The 15,860-nt window shown below is 40.8% G+C and overlaps 3 protein-coding genes across 3 annotated transcripts; 2 read left to right on the forward strand and 1 right to left on the reverse strand.

Moving 5' to 3' along the window:
- The first annotated feature begins 476 nt into the window (after positions 1-476).
- LOC115791032 (lysophosphatidic acid receptor 6-like) lies at positions 477-2,642 on the forward strand. The gene is made up of 2 exons (XM_030745112.1): positions 477-778; positions 1,214-2,642. Exon 2 carries the CDS (start codon positions 1,290-1,292, stop codon positions 2,175-2,177), a length of 888 nt encoding a protein of 295 aa, XP_030600972.1. The 5' UTR covers positions 477-778; positions 1,214-1,289; the 3' UTR covers positions 2,178-2,642.
- Positions 2,643-3,270: 628 nt separating this feature from the next.
- Positions 3,271-4,648, forward strand: LOC115791104 (lysophosphatidic acid receptor 6-like). The gene has a single exon (XM_030745210.1). It carries the CDS (start codon positions 3,274-3,276, stop codon positions 4,120-4,122), a length of 849 nt encoding a protein of 282 aa, XP_030601070.1. The 5' UTR covers positions 3,271-3,273; the 3' UTR covers positions 4,123-4,648.
- Positions 4,649-7,230: 2,582 nt separating this feature from the next.
- itm2ca (integral membrane protein 2Ca) lies at positions 7,231-12,964 on the reverse strand. Its single transcript, XM_030745061.1, has 6 exons — positions 12,732-12,964; positions 10,962-11,105; positions 10,621-10,809; positions 8,948-9,058; positions 8,572-8,722; positions 7,231-8,373 (listed from the first exon to the last, which is right to left on the reverse strand). The coding sequence occupies exons 1-6, from the start codon at positions 12,822-12,824 to the stop codon at positions 8,282-8,284; spliced, it is 780 nt and encodes a 259-aa protein (XP_030600921.1). The 5' UTR covers positions 12,825-12,964; the 3' UTR covers positions 7,231-8,281.
- Between the last annotated feature and the right edge of the window lie 2,896 nt (positions 12,965-15,860).

Raw genomic sequence — 15,860 nt, forward strand, 5'->3', positions numbered from 1 at the left:
GAGTGAACAAGGCAAACGCAGGTCAGTGCAAGTTTCCAGCGACCTGATTGGTGGTGTTGTGCGGAAAATGTCGTCTTGAGATTTATATCACAGAAACTCATGGGTGCAAGCTGAGACAGAGGATTATTTTTATTTAAAATTTATTACAAATATTTTTTGCATTGTTATCTGAAGATAGCATGAGCATGTATATGGATTTGCATGAACTGGAGATAGCAACCATTTTCCAGTGAGGTCTTTTGTCAAACCTTATGACATACTGGCAGGCAGAGGCAAAAACTTGTTGAAAATGACAAGACTAGACTGTCTGGAACACTGAGAGTGGAGTACGTAAACAAATATAATCAGTTGGCTTGATAACCAGTTAAGCCAGAAAACCCGTCTTTTTCAGGAATGATAGAATCGCACAGTTAACACAGAGACATGCAGACAGACTTGCTGTTCTCTTGGAGTCTTCAGTCAGGCAGCAAGAATCATTCAGAATTATTCAAAACTATTTGTGGTTGGTTTGGGTGGACAAGACAGCTCCCACCCACAGCTAGAACTGGACTTGATCTAGTAGCAGTTTAGTAGGAACGAGAAACCCTTCCTTCTTGTTTGACAGATTTTTTTTTCTTTTGTTTGTTGTCCATAGGGACTTAGGTGAAAGACTTATTTTTACTTTCATTTTTCACTCTCTGCAGTTGGCTTTTCTCAGGAGTTGGGGAATCACACAACATGCAATCCAGTGTAGAGCTCTCCTAAGGATTTCTGTAGCTGAAAAGTGTGACTGCTATTCGTAAGCTGGATCTTGTATTGTATTATTTTTGATGCTCCTTCTTTTATTCTCTGTATGTGTTTTGTTGTTATATTTTAATTTGTAATATTGTAATAGTGTGCCTCCCTGGCCAGGTCGTCCTTGAAAAAGAGATGTTAATCTCAAGGGACTTCCTGGTTAAGGAAATGAATAAAATGCAGTGTAGTTGCAGTTGTAGCAAAAATGGAATTATTCCATAATAACCATCAGTGTCAGTTATTCCTAGGGTATGTCAGATCTTATCAAGGTATTTTGATTAGGGGATAACAGGATATAATATTTAAAAATGGCAGAAACTGTACTGTAATGTTGATTCATTTGCATCAGCAACCACAACTCACACGTTGAACAACAGAGTTTCCTGTTGCATTTTAGACTATTTACTCTCTCAGACTAACCTTATCTGAATTCACACAGACAAACAGCACAGAAAGGAACGTTTGCCACTTGGATTTAATACTTCATAAAGGACGCAGAAACGTTTATTTTCATCATGAACATGTCAGATGCCACTAGAGTAGACCCAGCTTATGCTGGAGTCTTTGGCTGCATCATGGTGATTGGTCTGCCTCTCAACGTTGCATCACTATGGATTCTTCTTCGCCGCCACAGCCTCAAATCACCCAACGCCGTCTTCATGGTCAACCTGGCAATCTCGGACCTGTTACTTGTCTTCACTTTGCCCATGAGGGTCTACTTTAATGCCACAGGCAAATGGACCCTGCCCAATGAGGTTTGCCTAATCATCACAATGTTCTTTCGCACCAACATCCGCTCCAGTGCCTCCTTCATCACCTTCATCAGCATGGACCGACTGCTGGCTGTGGTTTATCCTCTGAGGTCACGCCATCTTCGGACCTCATCCAACGCCTGGAAAGGAGCTGCACTCATCTGGCTGATTTTGCTTGTGGTAAATATCCCAGAAAGTGTGGATTTTCTGAAACATTTAAATAATCATACTGCTGTGACCAATCAGTACAAATGTTTTGAGTCTTATGATGCTAATGACTGTCCTTTGAAGGGAACACGATTAGGAGTTATTCACTTTCAGATTGTAATACTGGTCACGATGCTGTCAGTCAATCTTGTGTGCACCGTGATGGTGTTCAGGGCACTACACAGACACCTCAGTGGTGACTCAGCAATGTTCAACAACAAGATGAATGTCATGCTGATTTTTGCCATCAACTTGTTTTTGTATGCTATATTCTTACCTGTGCCAATAGCTATGGCCACAAATTGTGCCCATGTCAAGCCACTGGTATGTCTTACTGTTCTGAACTGCTGTCTGGATCCTCTGTTGTATTACTTTTCTTTTGACTCCTTCTGGAAGAAAAAAGAGGATGTTGTTGTGAAAATGGAGGGCTTGCTACAAACATAGAGGAAGAATTTATAGCATGATACTAGAAACAGAGATACAGCTATCCACGTCACACACTGTACAGGCCTTTTAATGCAGCTGTTTTTTTAAATAAATATGTTGAATATACTTTTTTAAAATCATGCTGTAGACCTGTTTGTTTGTTTGTTTGTCTTTTGAGCTCCTTGACATCTGTGTATTTAGACATGCATGGTTCACAGGGCAGCCACTACAAACATATGATTTTATAGAATATGAGGCATCACCAGAGATTAAACAACTTATACAAAACATTTCAGATGAGCTCGACCCTAAACTTCTACAGCAGTGATATTGAGCCATGTAACACTGATGGGAAGCATCTTTTCAGCTCAAGTGTAAGAGGAAGTTGCATGTAAAAAGGGCATTAAGTATAAAATAAACTTAAATTACATCATTAACTGCAAATACTGAGCTGAGCCACCAAGTTTCCTGTTTCATTTCAGACTAGTTGCTAGTCTAACCTCACCTCACTTCACAGTCTTACCCCGTTACATGTGTTATTTGTTTTACTTTGATTTTCTTGTTAGGAAAGTTGAGCATTGATTTGCAAACTTGGTGTTTGGGACATGGTTCATGTCTAAATTTAATAAAAGCACTATCTGAACTTTTGATTTATGCTTGGATTTATTTGGATTTATGCTTTATATGCTTGGAAATGGAGGAGGCCCCGTGTTAACAATTACCCTACATTGAGGATGTAACAAGAAGTAATGCTGTCAGTTATTGTTTTTTTTTAACTATGTCAGAGCTTAAAAAATTATGTTTATTAGGGTGGTAATGATAATCAGACCTGCTAGTCATCATCTCTTTGCCTATGAGTGTCTATTTTCATGCCTTTAAGTGATATGGCATCCATCTTCATTACAGTGCTCTTTTGCAGTGCTTCATCAGGGGCGTGATGTAGGCGCCAAATATAGAGGCAGAGCTTCTGATAATCGATGAGAGGCTGAATTTCCTGTAGTGAGGCTGTTTATTGCCACAGACTAACCACACCTCACTTCACACAGAGAGCGCAAAGAGGAACTTTTGACACTCAAGCACAATAAAAGGATACAGAAACATTTATTTTCTCATCATGAACGCTTCAAATGTCACCACAGAAAACCGGGTTTATGCTGGAGTCTTTGGCTGCATCATGGTGATAGGTCTGTCTCTCAATGTTGTGTCACTCTGCATTCTTCTTCGCCGACACAGCCTCACATCGCCCAATGCTGTTTTCATGGTCAACCTGGCACTCTCAGACCTGCTGCTTGCCTTCTCTTTGCCCATGAGGATCTACTTTCTTGCCACAGGCACCTGGACTCTGGGCATTACGGCATGCCTCATCAGCACAATGCTGTTTCGCAACAACATGCGGTCTGGTGCCACCTTCATCACCTTTATCAGCGTGGACCGACTGCTGGCTGTGGTTTATCCTCTGAGGTCACGCCATCTTCGGACCTCGTCCAATGCCTGGAAAGGAGCTGCACTCGTCTGGGTGATTTTGCTGGTGTTTAATATCCCGGAGACTATAGGCTTATTAAAACACTTACAGGACCACAAGGAGCCTGTTTGTTTTGAATCTCATCATTATACAAATGTAATACGATCAGCTGTTATTTACATTCAGAATGCAGTATTGGCCACGATGCTAACAGTTAATATTGTGTGCACCATTGTGGTGTCTTGGACTCTACACACTCATCTCAGTGACTCTGCAAAGGTCTACAACAAGGTGAATGTAATTGTGATTTTTGCCATGAACTTGATTATATTCTGTATGTGTTTCTTGCCTGTGCCACTATTTGTAGTCACAAAAAGCAAGACCAATATATCGCCACTGGTATGTCTTTCTGTTGTGAACTGCTGCCTGGATCCACTCATATATTTCTTTTCTTTTGATGCCTTCTGGAAGAAAAAAGAGGTCATGGGAAGAGAACTGTAGACAAGGGACGTGCAGGAGTTGGGATGTTCTTTGGACGGACTGTGCTTTGTTTTTCAGCAGAGTAGCCTGTTTGTGCAAAAGATTCTCATTTAGTTCAACTATTTGCAGTTTTCACCAGTAACCCACCAACAGAAACATGCTTGTGAAGCTTAGGGAGTGAGAAAGACGGAGTAAAGACTTGCTGAATTAGAAGGTTTCAGTTATACCAATGTTCTGACATTACAGCTTCAACCACAGCAAAAAACTGTGGCTGATTTACGGAAAACTGTTATGTTTGCATACATAATAAGACCCCCAGAAGTGAAAACTGCCAAACCAAATATTGTCAGGCCTGTGAAACAAACGACCTTTAACATACATTTAAGTAGGAATCAAACAGAATGGTATCTTTAAGCCTTTTTAGCCATGCTAGCTGCTTTGTCTTTATGAGAAGCTGTTTCCTTGTTGTAGCTTAATAATTAATGAAGAGATACAAATAATATCAATCTCCTCATTTCACTCTAGGAAAAAAATAAAGCATGTACATAAAATAACTCTGAAGGCAGACAGATTTGTGTGACTTTGTGTGCATGTCAAATACCACACAAATGAATAATGTTTAAGGTGGTTTAAGAATATAATCATGCATTCAATAGAAAAGCTGGTTTGAAATTGACTGATTTCAATATATTTTGTTATTTTTGAAAGCATTAAATACTAGCACTGGTGCTTATCTGTTCTTTCATGTGACTCAGGCTTTTGTCTTATTTTTTAGCGCTTCAATAGTGGAGCCAACAGCTCGAGTCCTAATTAAGTCCCACCAGATGGAAGGGTGTTAGTGTAAAGCCTCCAACAGACTGTAAGAAGACTGATTAGCTCATCTGCAGATTTGAAATGATCCAGAGGTTTTCGGTGCAAATGCAGTTAGGCACTGTAGATCCGCTGAATTTGCTACTCTGGCTGTTACATTTCACTGTTGTCATGTTAACTATTACACATATCTTTTAACTTGACAAGGCTAAGGTCTATTTACTTCTTGTTAAGATTAAGATTAAGATAGTGTTTATTTGTCACATGCACAGTTATACACAGTACAATGCACAGTGAAATGTATTTTGTACCTGCAACCATATATACACACACATATAAATAAGAAGAATAAAAATTAAAAACAAGTAATTCACACTATACACTATACTCTATATACTATACACTATACACACTTTTATAAATTATAATATTTACATTGTGCAATAATGGTCCAGTTAGGGCTCAGAGTTGAGCAGACGGATGGCTTGTGGGTAAAAACTCTTCTTCAAACTTTCAGTCTTAGTCCTCAGGCAGCGGTAACGCCGGCCTGATGGGAGCAGGGAGAAGAGAGAGTGTCCGGGGTGGCTGGGCTGTTTTAGGATCTTCATGGCCCTCAGCCTGCACTGCTTGGTGTAAATGTCCTGCAGGTTGGGGAGGGTGGTTCTGATGGTCCGTTCAGCTGAACGAACCACCCTTTTTAGGGCCATGAAGTCCTGCTTGGTGCAGTTTCAGCACATGTTAGTGATCATGATCATCCACAACAGGTAATTTCTCTTTACCAGCATAAAAACAAGATGTTTGACAGCACTCACTGGACTGACCAATACTCAGAAGAATGGGAAAATCCAATTCAAGACATTACCTCCACTAAAGATCTAAGAAGGAGAATTGCAGATTAACACAACTTGGGAAGGTCTCTTGGAGCCATTTCTAAACAACTACAGATTCCAGGATCATCAGTTCAAACAACAGTATATAAGTACAAGTTATTCAGATATGTCACCGCTTTGCCAGGGTCTGGAAGAACACCCTAAGGTGAGAGGGAGTTGGTTTGGATGTTCAGGAACAACTCAGGAACCATGGCAGGCTCGAGCCTGCCATGAAGTGGAAACTGCTGGAATACCAGTATCACTGTTTACAGAGTTAAGCGAGTTTTACATCTCCATGGACTGTGAGGGTGCTGATCAAGAAAAAAGCCCTTACTCCAAAATCAACGGCTCCAAGCTTGGCTGAAATGTGCAGCTGCCCACATGGACAGGTAAAAAGAAAAAAGGTAATAAGTGGAAGAGAATGAATGAATGGATGGATGGATGGAGTAAAGGTGAGGCTTTCAAACCTACAAACATTGTATCAGCTGTCAGGAATGGTGGTGGCAGCATCATGCTCGGGGCCTGTTTTGCTGCCAGTGGTACTGGTACAGTGCATAAAGTGGATGGAATAATGAAGAAGAAGGACCACCTCCAAATTCATCAACTTCACCTCAAATTAACAGCTAGACACTTGGACATAATTGGGTGTTCCAACATCCCAAACACACAAAACTAGTATATATTTAAAGCTGTATGGATACTTTTTTAATCAGACATGTATGTTGTACAATCATTTCATCCTGGAAATAGAACAATTCAAAGAAATGTAGAGTGCAGTGGATTGGAGTGGAGTGGAGTGGAGTGGAGTGGAATGGAGTGGAGTGGATTTTTTTATATTGGAGTAAGGACCATGGGTACTTTGACCGGCAGCTGGAGCCAATCAGTGCCTGCTAGGCCTCAACTAACTATGCCGAATCATTCAACTGGATCTCTCCACTGTGCCATTGATGTCCTTTGGAGCATTTTTTATTGGATTATCTGGTTAATGTTATGGTTTGCTGTGTGGTATAGACCATCCAAGTATTCTATGCTTTAATTGAGGATGTGTCTCAGGAGGTAGAGTGGGTTGCCTACTAATCAGAAGTTCAGTGGTTTAGCAGGTAAGTGCTAGTTGGTTATGTAAAACAAATATCCACCATATGAAACTCACCTGTTTTAAGGGATTTCTCCAAAATCTAAATGTTATTGCTTTGATTAATATGAAAGGCAACTGGAAATGTAGTTGCTGGGAGGGCTGCAGGTTCAGATTTTTAATATGACTGTTGATATTAAAAAATATTCCCTATCAATACAGTCAATACAGAACAGAAACTGTAAAATTCAATATTTTATATATATATATATAAATTATATATATATATATATATATATATACACACACACACACACACACACACACACAGCCTGCAGCCTTTAACCTTTTTAAATAAAGCAACATTTGCCTGATTCAGTCATTTTCACTACTTTATTCACAGACAGGTTTCATTGGCAGACAAAATATACAGATCACAGTTGGTTTTGTTCAGCTAACATATAATACGCTCCCTTTCACTTGTTTTGACTTTAGTCCAGTCTCTGACTCCGGACTAAGGCATTAAACGTGGTTTTACAAAACATTCTAAGAGTGCTGTTTCTCTTATACATAAACACATGCAAGGAAAACAAAGGTTGTCCTAAAACGACTCTGAAAAGAAGTGAGGCGGGGTGACGGCAGCCTTAAAAAAAAAGAAAAAAAAAAAAAAAAGGGTTACTACTAAAAGAAATATGGTCCACACGTGTTTTACTGATGGAATATTATTCAAATTAAATAAAAATTTTAGTCTAATGTTCAATGCAGCCTTGTCTAAAGTCTACTGTGTAATAGTGCTTTTTAACAAGATGAAAGGCAGAAGGAGAAGCGAGGAGGCAACAGGCGAGCAAGAGGATAAAGAGGCAAGCAAGCAACTACTCATCAACAGTTACATTACAGAGAACATGAGAAAAAATTAAATACATCATGTTTGCTCAGGAAAGCAAGACCTCATGCTTTGTGTAGATACAGTAACTAAGAAAAACAGAGTAACCTCCAGGGCAGTGGAAAAAAACAACATGGGGAGATAATCATCTCCCCCAGCAACAGTAACCATCATACAAATCCCCAAAGAGGAAGAGAAGATATCTTGAAATCATTTATTTATTATTGGCTTAAGGCCTTTGCTACATGGAAAAATCCTGTGATAAAACCAGCAGCTTAGTATTGCATCACACGTTAGGGTAAATATTACCTATTTTGAAACAGAAAAAAAAAAAGAAAAAGAAAAAAAAGACAAAAAGGGGCAGTACTGAAAAAAAAATATAACAATCATACACACACATGTTCTCTTACAAACCAAACCAAAAAGAACCACATGTAAAGTGCAACTCAGACATGATCAGATCCACAGGAGGGTGCTACAGTGGCTGGAGACATGACTGGTGGTGTGCTTTCGGGTGGGTGGGAACCTCACAGATGACAGTCATGTTTACGCTTCATCGCAGATAACCGTCTCCACCACAAATGTATTCTCAAAGTGGCGGATGTGCTGGCAGTCCTTCGTGTCGCGCTTGTTGATGCCTGTGAAGGGGAAACGGGGTGAGACACAGAGAGGCGATCAGCCGTGTCACTGAACTTCAGATACCATCACAGCTTAAACTATAAATCACCTTCTCTAATGTTTTAAAAAAACAACAACAAAAAAAAAAAAAAAAAAAAAAAAAAAAACAACAGCCATGTATCAGCTCCTTTAATGCACCCCATTAACCCACAACATACGCCTGCGGGTGACACGGCGGCTCAGGCGGTACGTGTCCTTCCCATTGCACAGGCGATAGATGAAAGGTCCCAGCTGACGCATGTTGTGCACTTTGCCAGTCACCACCATCTCTTCATGGATGATGTAGGTCTGAGGCAAGTATGTACCCTTCTGCAAGAGACACAACAACAAGCTCAGTGAGAACCGACTTAAATTACAAAATGTAGTAATGTGGTACAGCGCACACACACACAGGGTGGTGGGAGTGTGGCTTAGATTGGTAAATATGTCAGCTGACAGCATGCGGCAACAGCAGGACTTTAAGCACACTGCTTCAGACACTTCCTTAAACAAATGGCACTCACAAAGACGTTTTCTCAGATCGCAGCTCTTTACCTTGACGTTGATAAGTAGCTCCCAGAGGTTGCGCGGCGGCATCACGATGGTGGTGTTGAGCTCGATCACATAGCACTTGTCCAGAGCGATGTCATGGTACGCGGTCAGTCCCTGAAAAATAAGGCACTTAATTATGTTTGTTTCTAACACCTGGTTTTCTTTCCCCCCCCCCCATTCTTGTTACTAGTAGCCAGTTTAATTTATAAAAGTGGAATAACTGTAACTATGCCAGCTGCAGGGCTGAAATACCTCAATAATTCACTGTCATTAAGATGTAATGCATACAATAAACAGTAAAAATAAATCCTGGAGACTCTGGTGAGACAGAATTTCAGGTTAATATTTCAGTTTGGATAGAATTTTGACAATAAGGAAATGTTACCCAGTAAGCCAGCAATGTTAGCTTTGTGTTTGTTTGGTTTTTGTTTTGCTTTTGGCGTATACCGTATCACTTTCATTGCTGAAAATTGAAGACAGCGTGGAAGTGCTAAACACCACCGTTCTGCACAAGACTGGCTCCAAAAGTGAGAGTCTCTATTTCATAACAAAATGTCCAAATTTACAGTAGAAATAAAAAAGTTTGCAACCTGATACAAAACCCATTTTTAGCCTTTATAGGGATTTTTTTCCCCCTGGACTATGTGGAGTAAATTTTTTATACTGTAAAATTATAACAGGCTTAAAATTATGTGTGATTATCAGGTTCACTGTACATGTAACTGTACTAAACAGAGCATGTGTTTTCAGTGACTGAAATTCTAGTATTTATTTATTTTATTAACACTAATTAGCAGGCATCTGCACTGCAGTGCAATAAATCCATGTAGTCTATGGATGCACTTTGCTAACCAAGCTAGTTAGCATTAGGCGATAATTTTACACTTCGGCCAAGACATTAATGGCTAAAAAGGTTTATGAGGTTTTGATAAACTTTGGCTGTTTGAGTGCAGCAACTTAAGGTACTCTTCTGGTTAAATAACTAACAGAAGTGCCGGTTGTGCGTTTTTTGTCTTTGTGCTTCAGTGTAGTTAAACTCAGCCAGCTTTCTGTTTACATCCATTTGCTTCTCTCCTATGCTCTACTCACTTATACTGCATATTTTTTTGTTGTGACAGATGTAAAATATTGATTTGAATCCAGCCTATAAGCTACACGGGAAAAACTCGAGCTAGGCCGCTGCTGTGATACAGATTTTTGTAACTGCAACGTCATCACACAAACTTTATATTCACACATACTGAAAAAAACAAAGACTTTGCTGAAGGATTGGCTGTATTCACAACTAAAGTTATAACTCTGAGAGAAAGTGACTAGCCACACTGTTTCATTCAGGTGTGCATCCATAGCTGCTGAGGCTATTGAATGAGCAGCGCTACTCCTACTGACTGCTTCTGTCTGTCACTCACAGACCTCTTCCTGAAGGAGGTGGGAGCAGCAGCCACTGAAACTGAGTTTTAAAACATGGCTGTAAAGGAACAGCACAAAGCAGTCCACAAACCAGTGATTACTCTTGTGGGGGCTTTTACATCAAGTATGGTAGGAGGCAGACATCAATATTAAGATCAAAGCAGAGTTAGGCAAGTGTGTTATCAAAGAGTACAAAAAAAAAAAAAGGAACTTTTTACTGCACTTTGTTCCAGCTTAAACTGTAACGTGTGCATATTTGTCCTCACTCTGTGGAAATCATGGATTATATCAGCAGGGTCACTGCCTCCGAAGTGAGGCACGGGCACGGTGATCTTCTCATAGTTGTCGGCCAGGTAGATGCCAACGTTCTCCTCCAGCTCCTGACGGCCACGCAGCGGAGCGTACACAGAGTCTTCATACAGCACCCTGCAGTGGAACAGGTTCTCCTCTGGGATCTACACACATGCACACAAATCAGCTTTTAATGCAATACAGTAGCTAAGAAACAAGATTGTAGCAAAATTTTCATTCATGAAGTGCAATATTTTGTGGCAAGACCAATGGAGGGGGGGGGACACATATGACACACAGTACAATCAGGTCTTACATGAGGTATGAAGTAGTAGCGGTAGACAAAGATGGAGGCCAAGACCAGACCAGCCATAAAGACTACTAGGCCGAATGTCAGGCAGCACAGGCCATTGAGAGGAGACTTCTTGGGTCGCAGTGGCAGGACCAGCTCCTCCTCATCCTGGCAAACACAACAAATACACATATTAGAAGTTCAAAAAGTGCACAGAGAAGCATTTCCAGGAAGCTTCAAATACGAGCACACATAAAAAAAAAAAGAAAAAAAAGAAAACAGCAACTCTGCATTTTGAGCAGGAATTAGTAGCAATGAGCTCGGCCAAGAGGAAGAGATGACAGAGACGGCGGTAATGAAAACTTGACTGAGGTGGTGAGTAATCTTCCCAGACGCCTCCAGTCTCGCAGCCCATCTGCTGATGCCACGCGCCCAGCCTGTGTTTGTAGGGTGGCACTACACACTGTTAGTCATTACTGTTGTAAAAGGAAGCACACACCGAGCGGCTACTATCTGAGAACTGGTTCGGCGATTTACTGTAGATGCGCTGCCGAGTAACTGCAGCAGGTGAAATTATCTTGTGAAAAGCCGACTCTGTAAGAAAACAAAAGGGCTGCTATTCTTAGCTGGAGCTATGAAAGAAGGAGACACACACACACACACGCAGTCGAGTGCATGGAAAAAGGCTCTTTGAGGATACTTCAAAGAAAAACAATGACAAACGTGTGTGTTGGGTTATTTTTAAAAAGGGAGATGGCATCAAAACCCTTGAAAGCCTCGCCCAACCACCAACCAACAATGGCCCGAGTGCCTAATTTGAGGACACTGCCTTTGCTATGTGAGCAGAATTTGATGTTTCACGCTGTTCTTTGAGGGAGCATTTGGAGGGTGCATAAGGACAAGGAGACAGCAGTGTATGTGTGAACACAGACTTTTGCAAGTTCTTTGTGTTCTTCCATCCCACTGAGAGGGATAGCGGTGGCAGCTGAGTGCGTGTCACACCATGAGGCCTGTCTGTCTCCTGTTCAATACATTTGGATGAACACAAGTTGCTCAGGGGCTGCAGCCCTGCACTCCTGCAATATTCCCTTTACATGCATGCTTGATGCCTTTTCTATATTCCATCAGTGTTCATCATCTTTGTTGCTCAGCCATGTATTTTTGATAAGAGCGATGCCGGGGATGCTGCAGCAGCAAAGTTCAGGACTCTGCTGCTCTGCCTCGATTAGAGCTGTGACAAATAATCCTGCATGCGCTGCAAGCTTCAGTACCCCATCTGCCATTTTGTCATCCAAAGCTCTGCATTTCTTGCATGCTACCTTTTTTGTTTTGTTTTTTTAAATATATATATATATATATATATTAAAAAAAAAAAAAAAAAAAAAAAGCTTGGGGTTGTTCGTTTAAATCAGCAATGCAGGGAAAGTCGACAGATAAATCCAATCCAAAGCCTTTAAATTGGTACATAGTGTTTTTTGTTTTTTCAGTAATCCACAATGCAGCCCTGATTAAAAAGCATGGATTCTGCACACTGTAATAACTTGCATCAAGCGTGCAATGAGCGCGCTGGCGCAGAGGAAACCATCACTGCAATGACATGTTTTGTTCCCAGCCAAATGGCGATAGATGCTGTCAAAAAAAAAAAAAAAATCCCCTGCTGCCGTTCATTCAGGTGCAGGCTGCCCTGCGGACCGAACAGGCAGGTGAGCCTGGACACAGCAGGCATCACATTACATAAAGCTCATCTTCACACAACAGTGGCTATAATACTAATGAATATGACTCTTTACGCACCATCGGATGAGGAATGAGGATTTCGGTCTTGTCGCCATCGCTCTCCTTTTCCACTTTCTGTCCCGAGACAGCCTGGAAACTGATCTTCACCATAGCTCGGGGTCACTTGCTCGCCTGTCTACCCGCTGCAGGTGCCTTCTCTCCGCGGACTGTTGTTGACGATAGCTGGCCACCTTTCTCAAGCGGATTCCTCACACTCACTGACGGGCCGCCCTCTTCTCTGCTCTCACCGCTGGGGTCCCTCTCTGTTTTTGTCTCTATCCACCGGAAGTGTGCTTTTTTTTTTTTTTTTTCCTTTTTTTAAAATAAATAATCTCCCTTTAAAGGACCAATCTGCCGCTTTATTGTCTACTGTTAAGGGGAGCGTTTCTAATAAAGAAATAAATTTGCTATTTACTATTGTATCTTTAAACAAAGGCAGTGGCTATAATGATATTTTAATAGTGATCATTCTAAATTCCTGCTTAAAAATATTAAAGCCTTCAAAATTAACTAAAGCTGTCAACAGAACATGATGAAACACTTGACGAGTAAACTAGCTAAGCATGTATTGCGTTAAAGAGGTATCAGCCGAAGTTGAACTAGGGCCGCTGTACTACCACTTTGTACCACAAGATTGTGCAGTAGGTATTGTAACCAGGCAAGTCATTAAGGGCATTTTCTCACACTAGGCATGGCTGCATGGGACCACTTCTGGCCCCGTAAGGTTGTCCTCGCTGGCCACACGGCACTTAACAATCCATTTTGCAGTTTAACCGGGCAGCTGTCCCCACATTTAGCATTTATAAATCTTAATGAAAAGATTTTTTGTTTGTTTTTCCAGAGGCAGCTGTAGTTGAGCAAGCATTGGAGTTCTGATGCAGGTTTGTTTTTGAGTGTCAAAAGTTCAGGCTTTTGACACTCAGGCAGTGACAAGTCAGCTTTTCCAACAACAGTATTTTTACATTGTAATATTGCTACCAGCTGGGTTATAGGTCCTCCCCCTAATATACCAAGAAGCCCGGGTTCTGGCACTTTAAACAAACAAAACAAAAAAAAAATCAGCGCTTTTTTTCAGACCATTTTAGAACCTCAATTAAAAAAAAGTGCAAGCAATTTTGAAATGATGTATTGCAGTCTAGTTTTTGTAAACATAGCCTTTTCAACTTTGCAATAATCCTGACTAAAGTTAATTAATAATTTATTTTATTCTTTACCACAGCCTGAACTCTGAGGGAGCTTTCTTGTAATTTCTTTAAGCAGTCTTCAGCAAAAGTTCTCCAGGCTTCTTGAAGGACATTCAGAGCTCTTCTTTGGATGTTGGCTGCCGTTTGTCCTTCTCTGTTAATCTGATTACACACTGCTTCAATAACGTTGAGGTCAGCTCATGACCGATGGTGTTCCATTGTGTGTTCTTCTACCCAGGTAGGATTTTAGGATCATCGTCATGCTGAAAAATGAAACTGTTGGCAATCAGACACTTTCCAGAACAGATTGCATGGTGGATCAAACTCTGTGGGTACTTTCCTGTGTTCATAATTCCATCAGTTTAGACCAAATTCCCAACAACACATGCTGAACTGCATGCATTAAAAATTTGGATTCATCACTCCATCAGACCTGTTGCCACTCAACATCAGTCCACTTCTTGTGGCATACCTCAGCCTTTTCTCCCAGTTTCTCTTCCTTAAGAATGACTTCTTAACAGCCACCCTTAAATGTCTCAGGTCCTGTGTCAGGTCTTTGCTGGATTTTTCCATTATTTAAGGACGTTACTTTTGGATACTGTTCATCTGCTGTAGATAGCTTTTAGGCCTGCCAATTCTTTTGTCCTCCATTTGCCAATTTAGGGACACGCTGCACACCATGCTGAAATATCCAGTTTTCAGCTAGCAGCTCTTTGGGAATCATCTAGTTGCAGAAACACTCTTTTATGCCTGTTAAACTGTGTTACCTCTGGCATTTTTCATACACTCAACTAAAGAGATGGGAACAAATGTTTCTGTGACAGACTGCTAGTAACAAAGGGCCTAAAGGTACAATTTAAAATTGGCTCTTTGCTAAGTTGTCCATTATGTGTTGTCACACCATGAATTCATCCTGGAGCTAGGTGCCTTTTTTTATGCTTGAATGATTCAGAGGTCAGTGTTAAGTCACTTTACATTACTCTGAAAATGGTCATGAACTGAACTGCAGTGAAAAAGCGACCAATGGCCAAAGAGAAATTTTGAAAGCCTGGAGAACTATTGCTCAAGACCACTTTAAAAAATGACAGGCTGGCTCCTTGTATGCAAAATCTAAGTAAATGAAGGGTAGATCAAGATTTTTGTGCAGTACTGTAGCACAACATGGAACCCCAACATCTACAAAAACAATTTAGAAAACTAGCTTTATTGGCTGTGTTTTTTGTTTTTTCATATTTCAAGAGAATTTTTCTTGATTACAACTTCAGACAATGTTTTTCTTACCAATAACCCACGGGAACCCTAAAAATCACAGAGTAACCACACAATCAACAGACTTTGATACTCAAGAAAAAAAAAAAAGCATCAACACATTTTTTTTATTCCAAATGTTTGTTTTTTTTTCTTTTTTCTCCTTTATTTCGATTGTAGGGCCCAGGCCTTTGACACTTCTGAAAGCACCCACACGCTCTATGCTGAAACTGGAGTCAAAGCCAGCGTACATCCATGTAGCCAACAGTTCAGCTGGACACTTCAATGTTGTTAAATAGTTGGAAAAACAATTCCAGTACAACATCTTTAGTACAGCATCATGCACAGCCAGTGGAGCGACATGCTTGTTCAATGCTCATGGAGGAACTATGGGCTTCTGACTAAATTGAATGTGTATACCATAATACGCTGACTGAGTTCAGTGTAAATGCAGAAAATCTGTGGTTTCATCAGTTTTGCTCAGCACCATGAGGACAACCCAAGATGCCTGAAAGTACTCTGCTACCCACAATGCTTTACACTCACCATTGTACTGGAATTATATCAACCCTCTGAAGAGACAGGATTAAACACAAGGAGTGTGGCGGGGGGGGATAAGAATAAAGATGTGCTGAGTTTTCAAAGACATAAAAAGGTCACCCCTGAAGTACACTCACTGTGGGGCTGCACAGCACTCACGGGCCTCATGCCAAAC

This window comes from Archocentrus centrarchus, chromosome 13, assembly GCF_007364275.1.
Source record: "Archocentrus centrarchus isolate MPI-CPG fArcCen1 chromosome 13, fArcCen1, whole genome shotgun sequence".
Lineage (NCBI taxonomy): Eukaryota > Metazoa > Chordata > Actinopteri > Cichliformes > Cichlidae > Archocentrus > Archocentrus centrarchus.